Source organism: Eutrigla gurnardus, assembly GCF_963514095.1.
Source record: "Eutrigla gurnardus genome assembly, chromosome: 17".
Classification (NCBI taxonomy): Eukaryota; Metazoa; Chordata; class Actinopteri; order Perciformes; family Triglidae; genus Eutrigla; species Eutrigla gurnardus.
Window position 1 is genome coordinate 961,323 of NC_139928.1, and position 24,628 is coordinate 985,950.

Genomic DNA, 24,628 nt, shown 5'->3' on the forward strand with positions numbered 1-24,628 from the left:
CTCGAGAAAAACGACTCAGGTCATTACCTAGAAGCAAATGACTCAAATAAATACCTAGAGGCAAACAACTCAGATCACTACCTAAAGGCAAACAAGTGTTGGGGATGTAGCAGGAGCAGATTTGGTTATCAACAGCTCATTATTAATATCAATATCATTGTCGATATTAATAATTATATTTAATATATTATTATGATATAATCATGAATAAACGGGGCACCACCCTGGGATCAGGGAAAAGATAACCTAAAACTGTATTCAGTCTGAATATAAAAGGTTTTACACTCACATGCCAATCATCGTGATCATTGGCATAGAAGTATGAAACAATCGAACAATTAAAAAGGCGTGAAATTCAAGCACTAGCCTTCACAACCTGCTGTTATCCAGTGACATATACACAACAAGCACAAGAGACAGCTAGTTATAATATAATAAGATTTATTAAAATCAGTAATAATGATCACAATCAATAACACTGCAATTAACATAGCCTTATTACCTAACTACCTAACACACGAAGCTAAGCTAAACAAAGGAAGAGACACACGTGGAGTGTGTGTGTGTGCGTGTGTGTGTGTGTGCGTGTGTGCGTGTGTGTAGAGAGAGAGAGAGAGAGAGAGAGAGAGAGAGATATGGCCGGGCGCGGCCACCAGATGGAGCTATCCCTCACAGCGTTCAGGGGCGGAGCCACTGACGTCAGATAGAGTAGCGAGAGAGAGAGAGGGAGAACGGGGAGTCGCGCGGTCGCGGCGGTCTCCTCAGGATCCAAAATGATAAACAAAAAGAAAAATAAAGCGAGTAGAGAAAAAGAGAGGGAAAGCAGTCTGTTGCTTGTCCAGCGAGTTTGGGGGAAAGACTGCGGCCTAGGACAAAGGAAAATGCTGCAGACGTAACGTTCCCCTCCTATTGTAACGTGTGTTACGGTGGAGAGAGCGTTGGCCTCCTGTTGCAGCGGTGTGCTGCGGTGGAGGGGTCGCCTCCTGTTGCAACGTGGTGTTGCGATGGAAGAGCTGTTCTTAAGATGGCGCCGGTTTATATAGCTCACGGCTGCTCTCCGGGACCCCCTGGGGTACCTGTGGTTGTCAGCCAATAGGGCACCAGTTGTGTGACGTTGCACTTCGCACCTAGGTGCAAGGTGAAGCAAAAATGTCAGTTGTAGTTTTTTATCTCCTTTGTTCCTTTGTCCTGACTGCATGTGAGGGCTTGTGTAGTCCTAATGGTGAGGTCCCAACATTCCCCCTTTTGGTCTGAAGGTTGAGGTGTGGGACGCAACCTTCGGAGCAACATAAGGGCCGAACAGCCCATGTATTCCTTGAAACACGTGGGAGTCCAAACAGTCTGTATATTCCATGGAAAAGAGGTTAAACAGTTCAATCAGGTTAAAGTCCATAACTTTGATGGAGGCATTGTCTGAGCAGAGGTTGAGGCAAAGTCTGGGCAGAGATTGAGGCAAAGTCTGGGCAGAGATTGAGGCAGATTCTGGGCAGAGATTTCTAACCATCTAACCTATATCAAACATCTACTAAGACACAATTTACACAAACATCAACATTGTCATTACATTCAGGTAGTTTCAAACAGGAAACACCCCTACTATGAAAACAGAACGAAGGAGGAAAAGGAAAGCGAGGAAAAGGAGAAGGGGTTAGTGGTCGCTGGGTTTACTCCTGGAGAAGATTTGAGTTAGCCATATTTACTATGTTGTGGCTCAGGGCTGTAACGCTCCATGTAGCCAGAAACAGAGGAAATGTCAGAGGCGCTGTCATTATCTGAGTTGTCATGTTTGTACACTGCTGGTTCACGTGACTGGGCCAGAATTTCAGAGTAGGGCTTCCTACTGCTTCTGTGTGAATGCCTGTCTCGACGCAGTTGGTGGACATGTCGGTGATGCTCAGTGTCCCCACGCCGTCTCTTGCCAGGCTTCTGTGGGGAGCTTAGTGATGGTTGGGATGCGTCAGGCTGTGGCTCTATCGCTTTTATCAGCTTTTCGATCGAGTTGCACAGATCCCTATCTTCGTTAGTTTGGGAGTTTGTCTGATTCCAGGGGCGTGCTGGCCGCTCACCCCCTTTCGCGTTGTTATGAGGGCTATGCTTTAAGGCGGCAGATGTTTTGGACTTATTCTCGTTCCTTGGTGTTGTCTGATTCCCGGGGCGTGCTGGCCGCTCACCCCCTTTCGCGCTGTCATGAGGGCTCTGCTTTAAGGCGGCGGATGTTTTGGACGCAGATGTATCAAAGTTAGCAGGCTTTCTTTTAAGTTTGCGCGCTAAGTAGGTTTCCCAAGCCATCTGTGCGTAATTACAAATCTCTTGCATGGAGAGTCGATGTGTCCTGCAGTGCATGGCGACATCCCCCCGCACACTTTCGTGCAGGTTATGCAAGAAGAGAGACTGGAAGGCAGGCTCTTCCTCCAGTCCTGGGACATAGGCGGCTCTGAAGCGCCTATAGTACTCCTTGGGTGATTCCTGCTCCTCGTGTACAACGGCGAGGGCACCGAGCGTAGCGGAGGCGGGATCCCAGTACCGGCTATACTCCTTCCGGAGTGCTGCACAAAGTTTGGGGTATCGGTCCTGGATTCTGGGTGCAAGTGTTTCTATGAAACTGCGGACATCTCTGGTTGTGGTCTTCCAGACTAGTCTGAGCTTCTCCCGTGAGGAGGCATGGGGTAGGTCAATCAGGTGGCTGTCTAACTCTCTCAAATATTTGTGAATATTATGGTTCGAGTTGTCGGGATCAAAATGTTGAATATCTTTAGCCATGCTCTCAACAAAGCGGAAGCGCTGTGGCGTCCTTCCTGGTGAAGGCGAGACTAAGCTAGGTTGAGGAGGCGCGTCGCAAATTACCGGTTTGTTCCAAAGATAGGAAGATTTTGGAGGAGAACTTGTGTAAGTTCCGCTGCTGGTTTCTTCGCTATCTGTGTCAGAGCAATGGGAAGCTGCGTAGCGGTTACCGCTGTCTCTCAGTGGAGCTTGTCTTAAGGACTTTGTGTCCGCTGGTAACTGTTCCCATCTTCTGCATGGCGGGTGAGTTGTATTTTCACTACAAAAAGAGTGGGAGTTGGAGAAGCCTGAATCACACTGACTGGACGAGTCTGCTGAGGGAGGACATTCTGGTTTAGACTTCGACCACTCGTTATTGTAGGACAAAAACTCAGACTCTGCGGTGTGCAGGACATCTAAAAAACGCATGGCTCTTGTGTTTGCCGTTTGAACCTGGTGGAGGCGACAGGCACTTTGCTCCTCTAATGTTACCACTTTTTCCTCTAGGGCAGATTTACTCTGAACCAAGAGACAGATTTGTTTGTAGAAAGTCAGTAGCAAGCATTTTAACAATGGACCCTTGGATGATGTTACTACATCAGATCTGCTGTTCAGTAACAAGTCGATCTCCTCTTGGCACTCACTGAGGTTTAGTTTCTGCAAAAACTCAGAGTAGCCTGTCTGAAGGCTCTGTGCCACAGATGAGATGAACTGATTGCAGGGGGTCTCCATTGTGTCTGGAGAGAAAAGGGGGGTTATGCAAATCACCTGATAAGGTAACTGGCGGTTCTCTTTTAGAGAGGTCAGCTTCACCCTCTAATGATTCTATACAGCAACTCAGACTTACTGTAGGCTGCTTACTTAATTCTTTTCCAAAGGCACGCTAACTTAAATGCACGGCAGGAACAGTTAGGGAATTATTTTGAAATTTTGACTCGAGCTAGAACCCGTGGTGGAAACAGCAACGTACAATTTCAACGTTCACAGAGTTGGTACACTCTGTGGCTCAATCCTCTGCTCTACTTCTAGTAAAGGGAGAATCTGGTGGCTTCACTTGTTTGGTGTTAATCGCAAAAAAAATAATTAAATAATGTATTTGTTGTTATGCTGATGTGGGTGCACAGGTGAGCTGCGTCCACCTGTGACTTACAATGGAAATGTTAGTACTCTTTTACAGCCTGTGGACTGTCAATGAGGTGTCTCTAGCACCTCTGGTGAGTAATAACAGTGTTATAACGCGTCTTAGTATTCATAACCCTGCGTAGTTGTTAGTATTGTTGTTACACAATAAATGGCTTATCACAACATGCATTTGCAACCCTCAACTGTACTTGCCTGGAAAATAGTAACGGGGAGCACGCAAATCGATCCTTGAACATCAATTTCTAAACAATGATATTAATAATAACAATTCCTATTATTGTTATTATTACTATAATTCTCAGGTTATTGTGCATAAATCTCTGGATAAAGCTGGTTTAAGAAGGCCTCACACGGGGCGACAATTAATCGCGGCTGTAGCAGGAGCAGATTTGGTTATCAACAGCTAATTATTAATGTCAATATGATTGTCGATATTAATAATTATATTTAATATATTATTATGATATAATCATGAATAAACGGGGCACCACCCTGGGATCAGGGAAAAGATAACCTAAAACTGTATTCAGTCTCAATATAAAAGGTTTTACACTCACATGCCAATCATCGTGATTATTGGCATAGAAGTATAAAACAATCGAACAATTAAAAAGGCGTGAAATTCAAGCACTAGCCTTCACAACCTGCTGTTATCTAGTGACATATACACAACAAGCACAAGAGACCGCTAGTTATAATATAATAAGATTTATTAAAATCAGTTATTAATGATCACAATCAATAACACTGCAATTAACAAAGCCTTATTACCGAACTACCTAACACACAAAGCTAAGCTAAACAAAGGAAGAGACACACGTGGAGTGTGTGTGTGTGTGTGTGTGTGTGTGTGTGCGTGCGTGTGCGTGAGTGCGTGTGTGTAGAGAGAGAGAGAGAGAGAGAGAGAGATATGGCCGGGCGCGGCCACCAGATGGAGCTATCCCTCACAGCGTTCAGGGGCGGAGCCACTGACGTCAGATAGAGTAGCGAGAGAGGGAGAGGGAGAAGGAGAGATGGCCGGTTGCAGCCACCAGATGGAGCTATGTCCTTAGCATCCGGATACGGAAACAGCTGGCGTAGGACACGTGTGGGGGGCGATGTATGTGTGCGTGTGTGTGTTAGCGGGACACAAACAAAGAGAGGGGGAGAATGCGCGCGCAATATTCTAAGGCTCAGGAGGCGTGTCACTATCATCAGCTCGTGAATGAACTGGCGTTCAAACAGTGGGACCGTGGTCTTTTAACTGATAGTAGACGCTTACTGAGCTCGCGAATATGGCTGAGGTTAGTCAAAAACACCGTTACAGAAATCAACCCAGCGGCGTGGGTACACAATCAGCATTCAAATACAACAGCACATAAACAACGGACTCGGCGGTCCGTGATCAAAACTTAAAACACATTAACAAGAATTACAAGCATGTCCTACACTATCGAATCTCTGCTTCTGCCCAGACAAATAGCCTCTTACTTTTGTCGATGTGAGATGTGTCGATGTCAGGTTTCCGTGCGGTGATGGCGTTTCTTGACACTGGCGACAGACGGTGGTTCGCGAGCGCTCGTTCGGCGCCGGATCAAATTAGTTGAAGAAAACAGTTAGTATTTCTCCCTTCTGCAGGCAACAATAAAATCGCGGGCTCTGCGATTTAGTCAGCTGATTTCAGACAAAAACGGGTTGTAGTTCTAGTTCCGTTCTGCTGGCAGCTGGGACAAAGAAAGTGTTTTTCTTCCTTCGGCGGATGAACAGGGGGAGTCGCGCGGTCGCGGCGGTCTCCTCAGGATCCAAAATGATAAACAAAAAGAAAAATAAAGCGAGTAGAGAAAAAGAGAGGGAAAGCAGTCTGTTGCTTGTCCAGCGAGTTTGGGGGAAAGACTGCGGCCTAGGACAAAGGAAAATGCTGCAGACGTAACGTTCACCTCCTGTTGCAACGTGGTGTTGCGATGGAAGAGCTGTTCTTAAGATGGCGCCGGTTTATATAGCTCACGGCTGCTCCCAGGGACCCCCTGGGGTACCTGTGGTTGTCAGCCAATAGGGCACCAGTTGTGTGACGTTGCACTTCGCACTTAGGTGCGAGGTGAAGCCAAAATGTCAGTTGTAGTTTTTTATCTCCTTTGTTCCTTTGTCCTGACCGCATGTGAGGGCTTTTTTAGGCTGCATTGTTTAGTCCTAATGGTGAGGTCCCAACACAAGTCATGTGACGACATGTGACAATGACACATGTGACTATAGAGTGACAAATGCCTCACATGACCGGTTAGAAATGAGTGACACGACTACCTAGTTACTAACATACACTACACGCATCACTAGTGAGTGACAAATGACTCGTGTCACTTATTTGACCCATCCACCTCCTCTAAGCAGAGTGTGGTGGTCTTTATCCTACATCACATGCTTTCACCGTCCACTAATGCTGCGGGAGGGTTTACATTGGAGCCACGGAGTTCTCGCCGAATCTCTGTATTTGACGGGTTGGGAATGAGATCTGGTTGGTGAAAGACTCGGGACATGTTGTATATTACCTGAGGACATTTCTGTACTCTACAAGACAAGACAACATAACCTCTGACCAAAGTATTATTTATAACAGTTATCAATCACTTACTTTACACTTTTGCTCGATCACCCCGGTGCATTTCCTGAAACAATGTTGCTGCAGTGGACAGTAAAGACAAAGAAACATGGAGTCTGCTTTTTCGGTCATACAAGAGAATAAATTACTGCAGGGAACTATTGCAAAACAATAGCAAGTAATATTGTAATTGTCACTAAATTTTAAGGCAGAGTAGGTAATTTGAGAAAAAAATACATAGACTTCATCGAACACATCGTGCAACCAAAGAAACCTCACCCCCTTCCTTCAGACCTCTGTCCAAAGCCACGCCCCCAGAACACGTGAATGCGCTGCCTGACTACTGAGGAGGACGAACACGAGAGCGTTGGGAAGAGGAGCACAAGCTGACTTGTGACGGCTCATTCACAAGTAAGAAAACACCTAACATTATCATAATAAACGTAAACAACAAACATGGCTATTGTTACTAGGCCCATGTTAGCATGTTAGTATTAGGAAATGTTATTGAAAATGGAGTTCTGATGCAGCAACTTATTGGGGGCTAGTTAGCAACAGCTGGCTGTGCTAACTGTAGATGTCAGGCAAAGCTAAAACATCAACGAGGTGAGCAATACTACACAGCCAGAGTTAGTTTTTAGTTTTAAAATTCAGTGCATTTCATGAAACAGCTGCAGTACCTTCCTAGCTTTCTGTTACTACCTGTGACACAAAGACGAATTTAGATAGGACTCATATTGTGTTGTTTGCATATCAGAGCTTCCACAATGAGAGCTTTTTTGGATCAGATATCGAGTATGCTCAAAAGCCAACAACATCCGTTCAAAGACGACCAAGTTGAGGTAGAGAGTGAGGGCAACCAGCAGTGTCTGGGGAAGAGGAGGGGGAAGAGGACGGGGAGGTCAGGCAGACACGGAGAGACAAGATCATATACAGATAGTTGAGAATCTACAAGCTCATAGGGTTGCCGATGAGCATGTATGTACACCAATACCTACATGTCTTTGTCTTAGTCTGAGGATATGATGGTCAGTGGGCTCTCTGTGTACTGGTCTAACTGGCATGTACAGAGGATCAAATGCCTCTTTGAGGATGATAGGAATATATAATCAAGTCTGTTACTTTACAGGCCAGAATTCAAGGACTGAACTTGGAGTAGTCACATCAGCTGTTGGACCTGGTTGACACACAAACCCCAAGTTTTCTGTTAGACTTACTACATATGGACAATATAAAGGTTTCATCCCAAGTAGAGCTAAGTGAGCAGTATATTGTGCAATACAAATGGTTTGTTTTATATACTATGTATGCTCTGCATAACTTATTTTACATTGTTTGAATAAAAGTCTATAAAATTTTGAAGGCATTTTCCTTATACTCACAGCATAAATGATCATTTTAAATAGATTATTACAACTCTCTCTATTAGCTGCAAAAATAATGAGAAACAAATGTGTCATGTGTCACCTGTTTATTTTTCGAAACCACAAAATAATAAAAAAAACTATTTTTATTTCTATATATGGGCTGTCAAACGATTAAAAATATAATCAGATTGTAGCTGTAGATAAATCATGACAATATACCAATCGTAAATATACCTGGAAAATTTACAGTTACACAGTTAAAAGAAATATTAAAGATAAAAAAGCTAAGAGACTCAGAGGAGCAGCTCGTCACTTACAGAAGAATAGTGTTGGTCCACCTTAAAGGTCAGCCGACCTTAAGTGTCCCTAAGCTCGAGCAGCCAGAGTTGACTGTATGTTTAGTTTTATACTGCAGCTGCTGATAAATGATGATTTAACATGTTTGTTCATCAGGTTATTGTTGCAGCTGCGTGAGCTGCAAGCTCCGGTGTGCTTGGATCTTAGTCATTTTATGAGGCTGCAGCATCTGCACAGGGGTTTCCTAGAAGTCTTCTTATCCTTAGGCAGCGGTTGTCCTTTAGAAAGAATATCACAATTACAAATCAACATGACTGTCAAAGACTGATTTGATTTTATGCAGTGACAAACGTTTATAACAGTTTTCACCTACCGTGGGAGCCAAATATTATTGTTTTAGTGATTTGTTAGTGCATTTGTGTTGGTGGACAAAGCCACACTTTCATATGGCTGAGCCATGACTTTGTTAAAAGAACTATTGTAGATCATAAAAAGTAGTTCTGTAGCCATTACACGTGGGGACGCCAAAATAAGATTGATTCTCTTGCCACCTTCACCAAACCACTTGGGATTACTGGATATATGAGCACCCTTCCCCCCCTGCACATTTATTCACCGTGTCACAAATAAATATTATTTGTAAAACTGCTTTACTGAGTTCTGTGTCTTGTGTTTGGGTTCGGTCTCTGTTGTTACCATAACAGAACGATCTGGCCCAAACATGAACCCAGCAGACACAGGACCAGATCTGCAGGCCACGAACCTTGGCCGTGCTGTGACCCAACAGGGGGTTCTGCTTGGACAGCATGACCATACTCTTCGTGGGATCGTGGAATCCTTGTCGGACCTGACTACCGGACTTGCTCGGTTGGAGAGACAGCTGCAGATTTCCCCTCCTCCAGCTCCGGTTCTCAACCCACCTCCAGCAGTACAAGTGGGCAATTTCCCTTCATTGTGAACCTTTTGTCCCTGCACCCGAACGCTATGAGGGTAATTTAGGTGACTATAGGTCATTCTATCCGTCATTCTTAATTCCAATGTTCTCTGGTATTTGAATTGCAACCTTTGACTTACTTAAATGACAGAGCCAAAATGTGTTGGGTTTATTAACTGGCAGAACTAGGTCGTGGGGTAATGCTTTCTGGCACAGCCCACATACAGCTAATGCTGTCATTGAAGAATTTTCAGCAGATATGTCAACAGTATTTGACCACCCCGTAGCCAGTAGTGACGCTAGCAATCGCCTGGTTAGATTTCGACAGGGTTCCCTTAGCGCTGCAAACTCTTTCTCTTCTATTGAATTCCATACGTTACTGGCTGAACTGGGGTGGGATGATAGGGCTCTTCAGAGCATTTTCATGTAGGGGTTAAATGAGGCCATTAAAGACAGCATAGTAGGGAGAGCTGAGACTAAAGAGCAGGAGCTAATAGCATTAGCCATCAAGGTTGACAACAGGTTGAGAGAAAGATGTAGGGAGAGATTGCAGTGCTCCCAAACTGGTTTCTCTGGTACCGCTGCTGCAACTGGATGTTCCTACCAGGTTCCTGAGACCAAGACCTCCAACATCAGCTCCTCTATTCCACCTCCACGGACCGAATTGACTAACCCCCACAGAGTGAAAAAAAAGATTTAAAGAAGGCTTGTGTATCTATTGTGGAGAACCTGGACATCAACTAGCAGCATGCCCTCTACGGTTAAACCCGAGGCCTCAATAGTCACAGACACGGTTCTGGTGAGTAGTGCAGTATTACCCTGTTTGCCACGAAGACGCATGAACATTAATGCCAGTACTTTCCTTAACGAGATCGATTCAGGTTCCGACTCCAACCTACTTGAATGTAAATTTGTTAAACACTGTCAGATAGCCACTGAACTCATTGACCCTCCACTCAAATTAAACACCCTTAATGGAGATTTATTAGCTCTCATTTCTCGCCAATTCATTGTTGAAGTAGACACCTCGGATCTTGGTGTGGGAGCCATCCTGTCGCAAAGAGCCAAAGGAGACGACAAGCTTCACCCCTGTGCCTTACCTTCTAGAAGAAGCTGTCACCTGCGGAGAGGAACTAGGACGTCGGCACCAGCCCTGGAAGAGTGGTGCCACTGGCTGGAGGGAGCAGATATACCATCTACGGTATAGACAGATCACAAAAACCTGGCATACATTCAGACAGTTAAACGGTTAAACTGCGCACCAAGCACTTGGGCCCTCTTTTTTGGTCGCTTTAACTTCAACCTCCCCTATAGACCAGACACGGTAGCAAGAACATTAAACCTGACCCTCTCTCCAGACAGTTAACAGTTAACTCAGACACTAAAAGACCCTTTGTTTCTGATACCATCTCTCTTCAGGGTAACCCAGATCCTGGTGGTGGTCCCCAGGGTCATCTGATTGTGCCTGTCCCTGTCCGTCCTCAGGTTCTCCAGGTCAGCCTGGAGTCTTCCGCACCCTGCTCCTGATTCAACGCCATTTCTGGTGGCCATCCATTGCGGCTGACACACGTGAGTATGTGAGGGCCTGTACCATCTGCCGCCGTGGCAAGGCTACTCATCACCCTCCAGCTCGTCCCCTGCATCCTCTCCCAGTGCCCAGCCGCCCATGGTCTCACATAGCTCTGGACTTACCCCCATCTGAAGGTAAAGACATCATACTTACTATTGTGGACCGTTTTTCAAAGGCTGTGCATTTTGTGGCCCTTGCCAAACTACTCTGAGCTGCAGAGACTGCTGAAAGAAGGAATCCAGAGCGGCCCTCCTGCGCACTCATGAACAGAATCAGAGGTTGGCTTACCGGCTCCTGCTCCAGTGTACAAGCCTGGTCAGAAGGTTTGGCTTAACACTTTTAATACAATTTAATTTGTAAATTATTGTAAATGTGGGAATGATAGTCCAAAATAATATTAAATTGTGAAATTGGTTGTTAAAAAAAATGATTTTTTGGGGGATCATTGGGTGCTCAAAACCCCTAAAGCTCTGTTCCTAGAATCGCCCCTGGGTTCCACCTCTAAAGTCATTACTTTAGAGGGTTGGTTGGTGCATTGTGGGCAGGAGTTATAGACAGTATTTCCCATATCGAACTTAAGCCAGCCGACACAGTCAGATCATCATCTGCAATGCAAACAATACATTCAAAAACATTCTTCTCATAGGAGCTCTATTGGTAGGCACCTTAGCACCTTAGCACCAGTACTGGAAGCATAGTGGAGCAGGAGCAGTTGATGAATGCTTTTTTGTATCTGAAGGAACACCCTCATGTAAGCAAACAAACAAGCTATACAAGAACGAGAGGATAAGAAAACAGGTCTGAGCTATTATCGAATCAAGTTGTACTCACCAGTCAGAGGGAGGCAATGTGAAAATGGTAAAAACAGCAGGATGGGTTGGGTCTCATCAGTCCATATTTCATCGGTGTGGAACTGTATGAGTCTCTGTCATAACCACAAAAACAAGTAAGCTACATCACTGCATCCGTAAACCATCCATTCAAAGACAAGATAAATGAGATGAATGAGTTACATAGTGTCTAGTAGTAACTTGTAACTTGGCGTTGGCTAATACATACATAAGCTATCTGCAAGTTACGTTGGATACAAAGTTTCACCCAAAACAAAGCAGATAAATTACCTGTCCAGAAGAAATAGGCCTTCATGGCATCACTTTTGAGCCCCTTCTCTTCACACACGGTTGTTGACTCTTCATAGCCGTCTCAAATGCTGTCTTTCTTTGGCGACCGATTGCTGTTGTAGGCACTTTCTCCGCAGTCTGAAACTCTTCTTTCGATTTTTGCTTCCGCAACTTGCTTGCTGGCTGGAGATACTGGCTTCGTGTATGGGACGTTTCATGTGCCCCAATGAATGCAGTATCAGCAGAGTGCGAACTTGGCAAGCAGGAAGTAGGCAGGTTAACAGACAGGCAGACTATATTATCATTTTCCCCATAAAGACTGGCTTTTTACAGGCCTGCCACTGCCACAGATGAAGATTTATTTTCATTTTAATGTCTTTGTTTAATTCCTTCATTGCTATCGGTATGTTACAGAAAGTGCTTCTGAATAGAATCACCTACTCCATCTTTGAGTAATTATTTTTCTGTTTTTACCAATAAAGAATGGTCGTACCATGTCAAGGACCTTTTAATTTGATTCCTGGTGTCTATATCATATGAAAAAGTAAGTTAATTTGTCAAAGTATATTGTCAGGTTCAAGGGTTATGAAAACCATTATCTCATGGATGTATTATTAGCTGGATGGCGCCATATTATTCTACCTGACTCAGTGTTAGTAACGACTCGGCCAAATTCCTAGTATTTTCTTTCCTGTGTTTTTTCGGTTCCGCTCCACCATTCAGCTGTCACCATGTTGCACATCCAACTCACACCCCATTCACTGGACTTCATTCTTCACTGTCCCATCACCTGTCCATCCCTCTTCCCCTTTTTATTGAACTGTCAAATCTTAACCAGCTGCCTCTGTGTCTGCTTCTGGATCCAATTTAAAACCTGGCCACATGGACCCAGCAGAACCAGATCAGTTCCACCAAGCCTTAGCCGCCCAGGTGAATCTTGTCAGTCACCATGACAATGTTCTCTGTGAAGTAGTGGCGAACCTCCATTCCCTGAACACCAGAGTGGTTGGCTAGACAGCCAGATTGTTGCTACACGCCCAAAGATTACTCTCACCAGTTACTGGAGGAGTTCTGATGTGCCACACTCAATCTGTCCCTCCTGTCCTTCAGTCGAATATGTTAATTTGAGCCTCTCTACTCCTCCCTAATGCCACCATTCCCCTACCAGCACTAGTAGACTCCGGAGACGATGACAACTTTATTGACTCCAATCTTGTATAACAGGCCGGGATTCCCCAGCGCAAAGCAGGTTAACAATTTAGAGAGAAGACTCCTCTCCAGTTTAACCCACCAGACCCAACCACTCAGTCTTCTCCTCTCTGGTAACCATTGTGAGTCCATTTTGTCATCACCACTCCACAAGCTCCCCTGATTTAAGGTCTCACTTGGTTCAAGCTCCATAACCCCCATATATACTGGTGCAGAAACACCATCTCCCTTTTGCCATTCTCACTGCCTCCAGTCAGCTCAGCCTTCATCGAGTCATCACTCCCTCTTTCCGGCCCACCTCCTTGATCTCTCACTGGTTCCCTATCTATATCATGACCTAGCTGAACTTTTTAGTTAGGCACACGCTCAATCCCTTCCCCCACAGCAACCATACAACCGTTCAATCAACTTACTTCCTGGTGCCCCTCTTCCCTCTCACCACCTCTACAACCTCTCCCCACCTGAAAATGAAGCTATGGAAAAGAATCTTGGTGAATCCCTCACAGTCAGCCTCATCCGTCCCTCGTCATCTCCTGTGGGTGTTGGGTTCTTTTTTTTGTCACCAAAAAGGACCACACGCTACGCCCCTGCATTTGCATCACTGTAAAAAAAAATCCCCTTCAACGATCCCTTCTGTGAACCCCTCAGCAAGCCACCATCTTCACTAAACTGGACCTCTGCAAGGCATACCACCTCATCCGCATCAAGGAGGGGGATGAATGGAAGACAGCATTCAAATCCCCCCTTGGACATTTCAAATATCTTCTTTGTCCTAGTGGATATGGACGACATCCTCATCTTCTCCCAGAACCCAGAGGAACACACTCAGTACATCAGGTTGGTGCTTCAGAGACTACTTAAGAATAAACTATTTGTCAATATAGAGATGTGAGTTCAATGTCCCTTCTGTCAGCTTTCTCAGATTCATCATCGAGCAGGGGCAGGTGTAGATACATCACACAAAGACTGGACTGGCCCTTCCCATCAACCCAAAAGCAGCTTCAACGTTTCTTCGGATTTACCAACTTCTACTGACGCCTCATCTGAAACTACAGGTGGGTGGCGGTCCTGCTTACCCGTCTCACCTCCCCTTCAGTCCCGTCCAGTTTGTGGTCGAGTTGGACACTTCTGACATCGGGGTCAGAGCCGTACTCTCACCCACAGATCAGAAGCTCTCTTGGCAGCTCTCTCCAGCTAAGTGCAACTATGATGTGGGTAACTGGGAACTGCCGCATTTATAGATCTGCTGTCCTCCAGTGGGGACATTCCTCCTACTTGTCCTGTCACCTCCGGATTCAAACGATTTGGATTTTTTATTCAGAGACATTTCTCGTGGCCTATTATGTCTCTGGACCCCAGGTTTTCGAGGCTGCCTGTCCTATCTTGCATTAGCCTCCAGCTGGTCTCCTGCGCCCCCCGGTTTGCCGTAGTCCCACATTGCAGTGGACTTTGTGACTGGTCTACCAGTGTCCGAAGGTAATGCAGTTATACTAACCAACCTTGACCATTTTTCTAAGACTGAGCGGACTTACAAGCCTGATTGAAACAACATATGAAAATATAACCTGAAAGGGTTTTGTTTGTCCTGGAATACATTTCTGTCCTGCAAACATTGTTTCAGTCTTGCACCAGGCAAGACACACATTTTCCAGAGATAAACAATGCAGAGGGCAGCTCTTTACAGTCTCATCATAGCCTAGTTCATTATCAGACATGTGCTGTGAATGTTAGTCCCCATCATGTTGCACAATGTCTACAGCCGTGTTACAGTAGCAGCTATTCTCTTCTATGATAATTTCATGTAGTGCTCTGGCGTCTGTATGCAGGTCTGAGAGACAATTAATACCACGGCATGTAGCTCCAGTTTGCGGCAATGTTCACAGTGGTACGAGTCCTGACGGTAGGGCAGGTGTTTGGACATCAGACCTAGCGCAGCGGTAGCAAATGCAGCACTGATGAGGTGCAGCACCAGGACACATTTCACCTGCAAACCACAACAGAAGTGCTCAGGTACAGTCAGGTAATTACACAGTTTTACTATGCTGTATGCACTATGCAGCATCCTTAACATGCCTTCTGCCATATCAGTGACGCTGTTATTATGACTTTATGAGTCGGTGTGAGATTTGTCACAGAAATAGTGTCACAACCTTGCAAGATGCATTCAGCAAACTTTAGGGCCATTAGCTCTCCTACTATACGCCTCAGATCTGATTTGCTGTGGCTACTGAGGTGATCGCATTGGTCTCTATTTTGGTGTTTGTAAAATGGCATAACAATATACAAATGATCAAATGCATGACGGAAGAGGGCTTCTTGTCCATTCCAACGTCTCTTATACAACTATTCAAATAGTAGCAAACAAGATAATATCTACCTGAATGTTAAACAAGAACAGAAGGCCAAGAAAATTCACACAATGCAAATACACCCACCTAAGGACAACATTTAAAATATGGAATTCCTATAGATTAACACTGTTGCCATTGATTGTGTTTCTCAGCACCAGTTCACCTGTAAATATATCTTCAGGATTGTAGCACCCTATAATGTAATAATTTCCTGAAAATGCACGCCTGTTGTGTTATAAATGTTATAAAATTTCCACTCAACTCGATTGAAAATACGATAAAACCCAATAATGTAATAACTTCACCAATAATGTAATAAAATATCCTGACTGATATTGTAATAGCATTTTCACCGATAATGTAATACCTTACTGCATTATTGGGAATTTATTACATTTTCAGGAGGGTCTTTTTTTTTCAAAACTGATAAATGTAATACTTGACAGATAATGTAGTACTGTAAATCCTCTAATATAGGCCTGTATTCTATTACCGGCCAGTCTCTAACATTGGCCGGTCTCTAATGGAGGCCGGGACTATTATGAAAACCAACGTTTTTCTGGGCAGGCCTCAACATTATGCTTGTGATAGTAACATGCAAGTACCACAGGGGCGCAATGTTTGCTAACGAATCCAAGCCAAAGCTACGGCAGGGCTCTCAGTTCAGTGTGAGAATTTGGCTGAAGATACGTGTCCACAGGCAGCGTTATTCCCATTCATTGTCTATGTAAGAAGCCATGCATTGCCTTCGCGTCGCGGTGAGTTTTGAGAGACGGGGCGGCGCCTCCCGCAAGCTCTCGAAACTGACCGTTGTCGATCTAAAATAAAGACAGATTCAGCAACTGCATAGCTTATTTCTCGCATAAAATGTTTTCAGAAAAACATTTCTGTGAACTATTGTCATAAAATAAGAGAAAGTTTCGAAACGAGCCGCCATGTTGGTCGGTTTGAAATCCGGGAGCAGACAGGACAGTGGTGAAAGCGTTCGTCCGATCAGGTGCAGCCACGAGGTGTGCACGTGATTGTATGTAGTAGAGCGCCTGTCATCCTCCTAGTGGCAGTCCACCAAGCGTGCAATACTGGCAAGCGGTAAATGTTGTTTACGGTAATATGGCAGCTGCAGAGCCAAAGAGGAGACTTTTTCAATAAATGAGTATTTTATAGGTTCAAATAGACACAAAATCTTGTTTTTATTCATTCTACTGGTAGTCCGTTTTGCTCGAATAGAAATAGAGACCCATCTCTAATTCTGCCCTCCTTACAATAAAGGCCTGGGCCACGATGCGCTTGAGTAAATCAAGGCCTATATTAGAGGATTTACAGTATATATGTTCATTTTCAGTCCAGAGTTCTACATTTTGTGTTTTAATAATCTAAGAATGTTATATACACTGATTTGAAACAATAGAATGACTATTGGGTTAAATTGCAGACCTTGAGTACCATACAGCCATATGCATATGTGCAAATACTCAAGGACATGCAACTACATCCTGGTCCTACTGAGTGGGTGATGGACTTCCCTCCTTGGGAGACCAGACTTCCAGCTCAGATATAAGCTTCAGCAGCACTGGAGACTCCAGGGAACTCTTCCCTAAACGTACCTCTTCATTTCACAGATTTCTAACAAAACACTACCTCATGAAATCAACCACAAACCAACAAAACAACCTTCAGTAACACTTCATATGAAGAGTATACATAAGCATTCACCTACATACACATTACATGACACCTGACATAAACATAGGCCTATATATCTACTCATAAATCGTTGTGATATCACTTTTAATGTCTCCAGTGCTGCTGAAGCTTATATCTGAGCTGGAAGTCTGGTCTCCCAAGGAGGGAAGTCCATCACTCACTCAGTAGGACCAGGATGTAGTTTCATGTCCTTGAGTATTTGCACATGGCACACATGGCTGTATGGTACTCAAGGTCTGCAATTTAACCCAATAGTCATTCTGTTGTATCAAATCCAGTGTATATAACATTCTTAGAATATTAAAACACAAAATGTAGAACTCTGGACTGAAAATGAACATATATGTTACATTATCTGTCAAATATTACATTTCTCAGTTTTGAAGAAAAAATGACTCTCCTAAAAAAATGTAATTAATTCCCAATAATGTAGTAGGCTATTACATTATCGGTAAAAAAATATTAATTCAATATCAGTCAGGATATTTTATTACATTATTGGTGAAGTTATAACATTATTGGGTTTTTATCACATTTTCGATTGAGTTAAGTGCAAATTTTATTACATTTTCAGGCGTTATTACATTTTCAGGAAATTATTACATTATTGGGTGCTACAAGGATCCCTGCTGTCCTGTAGATATGAGTAAATTTGATTATTAGAGGATGATATATTTATAATAATTAATAATTAAAATAATTATTAATATAATTCATACATTTGGGGCACCACCCTGTTATAAGGGACTAATACGTATAATAATTAAAATCATTATTTATATAATTAAAACATTTGGGTTACCACCCTGTTATCAGGGACTTATAACAAAGAGTTAGTTAGATTATTGAGAAAAAGCAAAAATCCTACCAGAACCCAAAGGCTCACTCGGGTGTGAACTTTCAGGTGCAACTTAAACTCTGAGATCCTATTGGACAAAGTCCACTGGAGCGTTTTTATTCTTTTTTCGCAGCCAAACGCCGCATGCTGGAAATACTTTATGTCCTGTTTATGTAATCCACAACGAAATATCCCTTGAAATTAATTTACAATGCAGAATAGTTGTGTGGGGATGAATTTTAAGGAGAGCAGGCAGGCTGATGAAGAGGAAGTGTAATATTACACCCATGTTGTTGTAGGTAGATGTCTGCTACTGTGTGACTAGAAGTCACTGTGTTTGTGTACAACAGTGATCTGTATCATTATACGCACCCAAAACAAAGTCGGCTTCCTCCCACTGTGGACCAACACTGAACCCGACAAGGTCACCTGATGAGTGGCAATACAGCTTAGATTAAAATCAGAAAGCAGGACAAGATCATCTTCCATCAGTGGCGTCTAACTGACCTGTATGACAACAACCATGAAGAGGGCCACGTCTCCCGTGAAGTGGACCTCATGGATCTGGAGCACCGAGGCACTCAGACAGAGAATCAAAGCCCCGATAATGATCTGGATTGCCTGAGAGGGGGGTCGGGCAAAGAGCATGTTGAGCAGTTATCAGCACATTGAGTTCGACACATGCATTCATGATATTTGTCAGAAATTCAAAGCTCTTTTTTACAGAGACCAAATGCCCCAGTTTGTTCGGGGTTGTCCCGATTTCAAGCTGGGGGTCCCAAGTCTCCAAAAATATCTGTAAAACACTCAAATGTACTGGTTCTCACCAAAATTAACTGGTAATATTATACTTGTTGTCAGCGCTTACCATGGATGTTTCTCAAGTTATGTCCCATTCATTAATACTAACACAATAACATTAACAATGCACCACACATCTGTTTACCTGTCAATCAATGTTGTTGTCAAGACTGTTGCTATGGCGCTTGCGGTCTGACTGCCGTAAACACACCTGCGTACTTATTACACACTGACGTCGTATAAAGACGGTGTCCACACGGGGAGGAACTGGATGGGTCAAACTCACACTTTAGTCCAGGGGTGTGTTCCAGAAAGCTCTCAACCTAACCCTAACCTGTCGCAAACTGCCGTGGCGGACACGAATGGGGCCAAATGTATTTTAAAATTAAATATTTCAACTCACGTGACAAATTTGCGCGTGATAGCATCGAGATTCTCCTCGTGTCGTCACTCTTCAGTGAACCATTCACGGAGGTACACAGAGCATAACGGTCTGTGGTCTCCCGGAGCTCTACGATAGTATCTCAATTTTCATACAGAGTACAAACACCAAGGTCGCTGCCGTATTTATGCCGAGACAACGTTATTTTCAGTGTTAGCGAAAATGTGTTAGCATAGCCTAGCTCTGAGCAAGCTGAACACCAAAACAAGCATTTTAAAAGTTATTTGCGTATCGTCTTAACGGACAGACTTAACAAACCACAACTTTTTTTCCAGTATTCGATACTTTGGCATGTTATTTATCCATGTACTGCAATTGAATCACAACAAAGTTGTTTGATTTTGGTTCATACCACTGTAGTAAACCAGGCGATCTGTGTCCTGCTTAGTCACACTGAATCCAGCTCAATGAAATCCACCGAGCACCTCTGGATGATGTCATGAACGCAGACAGGACAGCCTTTGGTTTCCTCCTGTATCTGGGACTTGACTGATACAAAGCAGCAATAGTGGTGATTTCAACCATGAATTATGAAACATTGTCAGTGTCTACACTTACGCCCGCCTCCTATTTATTTTGAAAAGACACAATGCAGGTAATGAGTGTCTATTGACATGTGGCTGACAGCTCCTGAATGGACCCTGGTATCTAAGGCTTAGGAGTACTAACCAAGCTGCATTATTTGACTCCACGGGCTGAGAATGCGATTATATGGGAATGTGCATGTGGTTTAGTTTACAAACCCCCAGAGTCTTTGGCTCCATCTTGAGGTGGGACTGCAGTTGTTCTGGGGACAGTGTCTCCACTGCAGGCATCGGGTCTTTCTCATACAGAGCCATCCTGGTGCTGATAGAGAAACAAACAGAAAAGGATTCAGTGAAAGAAGACGATTGTATGGAGGGGACAGTTGAATTGTTTGGCAAGACGGTAATAGCGTGTAAGAACTGACTTCAAAATAAAAGCAACCTTCCAGTGAACGTGATATGGCACTTAACATTCATTTACTAAGTTTTGTCCATTAGTCCGACCTCCCATTTCCCCGACCTAAGTATGCTCGGTGTTACGACTCCCAGTAATTACGACAGTGTATTAGACCGACTAATCCGGCCCAGAAGCAGGATAGACTGAGATATCAACTTGTATTTTGACGGCGCCACAGTGTAGTCAAAAGTGCGTGGGTCCTGCTCCTGTTCCTTTTATTTTTTAAGACATGTGCACAGATGTGATACAGTCAGTGAAAGCTTAATTAATAAACACAAAGTCTCGGCATCCGAAGGAGGAGATGCCTTGAACGGGAAGCAGACCGTGGTGGATTTCAATCACACACTGTTGCAACTTTAGAACATTTTATCCAGGAAAAAAAAGACTTACAAACACGGACCAAAACGGCTCCATAATACGCACAAAAATCCAAAAGAAACTAAAGTAAAAAAAAAAAAAATTATAATCTCTGCATGACATTTTGTTCAGTGAAATCCACAGACAAGACGGCTGCAGAAGTGGGGCGTCAGTTTATTTTGAAAAGTGCTGGGGACAATAACCATATACTGGAGTTTGTTTTGAGGGGTGCTGGGTAGGCTGTTCCGTTAGTTTTGACTTTTGTTAACACTAGAGGTGACCCCGAATAGTCGTTGATTGGATTCGGAGGAGTCTCATTCACTGTTCATCAAATCATCGCAAAATGTGGTTATGAAAAAAAGACCGTACCATTCTGACTCCATAGGGGTACTCACTGCTGCTACATATAATGGCCGCGTTTCCCAGATTCGATCGTTCTTAAGGACTTAAGAAGGCTCTTAAGAAGGGTTCGGCTAAGAAGGAGCGCTAAGATACGGCTGTTTCCCAGACGCGTTCTTAACTGCCTTCTTAGGAGAACCTTAAGATCAAGCCAAAGATTTTCTTAAGAAGCTCTTAGTGGGAGCTGTCCACCGCGGTGGTGCTGAAACTGAATCAATGGATGCCAGGTAAATCGATCACCCACCTCTTTATCAGCGCATAAGTCACACACAGCGCCCCGTGGTCCCCCCACACAGGTGCAATTAGGCTACGCATGTATTGTGTGTGTGTGTGTGTGTGTGTGTTTGTACCAACAGCTGTACTATCCAAGTAGTAATCAAGTCCATTAGCGCATATATACCCCCGTGGATATAGGCACACACATGTGAGAATGGAAGAAAGCAGCAGCAAGCGAACCAAGCGGGCACCGGCGTTCACCGCGGAGGAGATGGGCGTAGTGCTTCCTACCGATCCAGCATGGATCCACCAGGGAGGGATTGTGGATTGGAACGAGGGTGCCATCCACCACACCGATCACCCGGGGGATCCCAGCCACTGCGTGGAACCCTTGGTGGACCTGGCGGACCTCGTCTCATGTGGTGGGCATCTTTATGTGGGTCCGGGCATGACGCAGGAGAATCGGTGTCACAGCTGCCACACTCCGTGACACCGATGCCTTGCTGAGGCCGGTGCCGTCCCCCACCACCTCCAGGAAGCTCCCCACTGCGTAAAAACGCAGCGCAGCCAGGAGCTGCACCTCAGGGCTGAGGGCAAAGTTGCAGCGGGTTGCTCTCTGGATGTGTGGAGACAACAGAGTGATCAGCCGTTGGATCTCCGCACGGGGCAGCCGGTACTTTGCCTGGACAGCCCGGTCTGACAGCACGTCCAGTGGCGAGAAGTGCTGACGCACGTAAGCATTTATATAAACTGTCTGGCTTCGCGCACGGCGACGCTGTTGGTTCGCAGCGAGAATGTGCTGTATTGCAGCCATGGTTTCTCACACGCGTGGACTTTGGCAACGCCTTTATATAGAGTAGCAGGTGGAGCCTCTGTGGATGAGGTTCAGCTGAGTTCAATTACATCTGTTTCCTTGATATCTGTGAAATGCCACAGGGTTGTTGATGTGTTTTTATGTGTAGTACTATAAACTCATATATGGAGATGTGTGTGGAAAACTTAAACGTGTAATTCAATGAAAAGTTTTTTGTTTTTTTAGCGCATTACAACATTGAGCATTGTTTGTTTATTATTTCGAAAAGTGGAGAATATAAATTTCCCTGACGCGGCTTGATCACTGAGCATTTCGTCGCTAAGAAGGCTGTTAAGAGTGGGTCAGCTCGATCTTACGTTTCCTTCTTAGTGAAAGATCTTCTTAAGCTAAGAGCGACTCTGGGAAACACATCTTTCTTTCACAGCGTTCTTAAGAGCGCTCCAAAGACGATCTTAGCACTTCTTAACTTAGCTTCTTAACGAATCTGGGAAACGCGGCCAATTTATTTGACTTGTAATAGCCTATAGCCTTTTTTTGATACAAATTAAGTGATTAATGTGCATTGGAGGTCCTAAAGAAAAACAAAACAACAGCGCTGTCCATGGTGCTGTGATCGACCCCTGAACCGACTAAGCCCTGATGCTCATGGCCCCACCCCCAGCCCACCTCTGCTGTAAAGGCTAATAAAATCATAGAAGGTCATATGACCGTTGTAGATAGAAGGAAAAAATAGAAGGAAAAGACAAATGTGGGTTATCTGAGTGGTTAATTGTAATATCCATTACTAGTATGATCACATTTTTGTTTAAAATAGGGTCTGTGAATATCATTTCCTCATTTATTGATGCAGTCATTTGGGTACTTAATGATCAGTAAAACAAAATGCCTCGAGTCCATATTTATGTTTCTTCAGTACCTATGGCTGATGGTTTGACTAATTTTAAATAAAATATTGCCCACCCCTGTGTTATTACAGTAACACTGGTGCACGTTGTGCGCAAATGATGCGCTGAGGTCCGGGTTGTTAGCGGAGCTGTCCATGGTGCTGATCGGCCTCCATGACGATGCGTCGCAACAGGGCTCTGGGTCAGAGAGGCTTATGTATTTGCCACTTTCTTTTATTTTTGCCACCTGATTCTCTGTTTGTGTACACTTTTGTTATCGTGCTTATGAGACGCACTGTCCCCTGCAGATTGGCAGCCGACTTTGACAAAGAATTACCGTAAATTACCAAATAATAGCCAGGTTTCAATTAACCGCTGGGTTCCCTTTAAACGCCGGGTGCAGGTGTATATTTTGATAAATAACCGCCGGTTCCAAATAAATGCCAAGTCTAATTATTATTATTTGTTTAAATCAAGGAAGAAGACGTGTCCACTGACACTGCACGTTTTTCTTCTTCGCCTTCTTCACGTATTGTGCTTTCTGTCAGTCAATATCACACTGATGATCGCCATGGCTCCGGTGCAGCAAAAAAGTACGACTTGAAATTCAAACTTTCTGTCTTAAAATATGCAGAGGAGGAGCAGCCGCTAGACGTTTCTCTGTCGACCAGAAGAGAGTGAGACATTGGCGAAAAAATTAAACGGAGCTTCAGCGTCTGTCCGAGGAGGACAGCAACAGGGCAAGGCTGCCTGGTGGAGGTGAAGAAGGCTAGCGAGGAGCTGGAGATAAACATGCGGGGATGGGTTATCAGCAAACGGGTACGCCATGAGAGAGTGTCCCACAAAATGATCAGGGCGATGATGAAACAAATGTACGCCACCGTGAGTGACAGCAGAGATGAGGAGTTTGCCGCGAGTGCTGGTTGGATAAATCGTTTCCTCCGCCGCAACAACTTCACTTGCAGAAGACGAACAACTATTGACCAGAAGGATGCCAGAGAATTCACCGAGAAGCTGGAGAAGTTTGTGACATTTTCATCCCGGATTTTTGAGAGGAAGGAATTAAAGCCTGGTCCAAATAAACGCCTGGTCCCAAATAAACGCCTGGTCTGTTAAGTGATTAAAACAAATAAACGACTGGTCCCAAATAAACGCCTGGTCTGTTAAGTGATTTAAACAAATAAACGCCTGGTCCCAAATAAATTAAAAGCAAAAGCGAGAAAACTTATCGTCCTTAAGTAAATAAGTGAATCTGTCAAGGCATCATGCCGACAATGCAGCCTGTGGCGTTTGAACGCACCTCCAATACACAAAAAAGCGACTGTGTGGTTCTTTTAACGGTTTAATTTCCCAAAGCAGGTGAAAACACAGACACACTTGATTACATAATAGTAATACATTTCAAAATGAACGAAAAAGCCATCAAATTAACGAACTGAATAATCCAAAATCCATAAACAACAGTGGCCGCGTTTCCCAGGGCTGCGTTTCCCAGATTCGTTAATGAGCTCTTAAGTGCTAAGATCTTCTAAGGAGCGCTCTTAAGAACGCTGTGAAAGAAGGATGTGTTTCCCAGAGTCGCTCTTAGCTTAAGAAGATCTTTCACTAAGAAGGAAATGTAAGATCGAGCTGACCCACTCTTAAAAGCCTTCTTAGCGACTAAATGCTCAGTGATCAAGCCTCGTCAGGGAAATTTATACTCTCCGCTTTTCGAAATAAAACAATGCTCAATGTAGAAATACGCTCATAGCTGCGGACCACTGGCGCAAGAAACATAGGCTCATAGTAGAGAAGAAAAAACAACTTTTTATTGAATTACAGGTTTAAGTTGTCCACACACATCTGCATATATGAGTTTATAGTACTAC

General features: G+C 44.1%; 1 protein-coding gene across 2 annotated transcripts in view; it reads right to left on the reverse strand.

The window, feature by feature from the left end:
* The window catches only part of LOC311027561 (uncharacterized protein), a 59,536-nt gene that overhangs the window by 16,777 nt on the left and 18,131 nt on the right, over positions 1–24,628 (reverse strand). Inside the window, exons 2-6 of one of the 2 annotated variants that reach the window (XM_084031621.1) lie at positions 19,853–19,955; positions 18,374–18,487; positions 18,239–18,295; positions 14,820–14,957; positions 6,509–6,556 (exon numbers count right to left, since the gene is read on the reverse strand). In XM_084031621.1, coding sequence (XP_083887747.1) covers positions 6,509–6,556; positions 14,820–14,957; positions 18,239–18,295; positions 18,374–18,487; positions 19,853–19,948 — 453 coding nt within the window. In that variant the 5' untranslated portion in view covers positions 19,949–19,955. The remainder of the gene's footprint in view (positions 1–6,508; positions 6,557–14,819; positions 14,958–18,238; positions 18,296–18,373; positions 18,488–19,852; positions 19,956–24,628) is intronic. The other variant, XM_084031622.1, reaches the window with a different exon arrangement.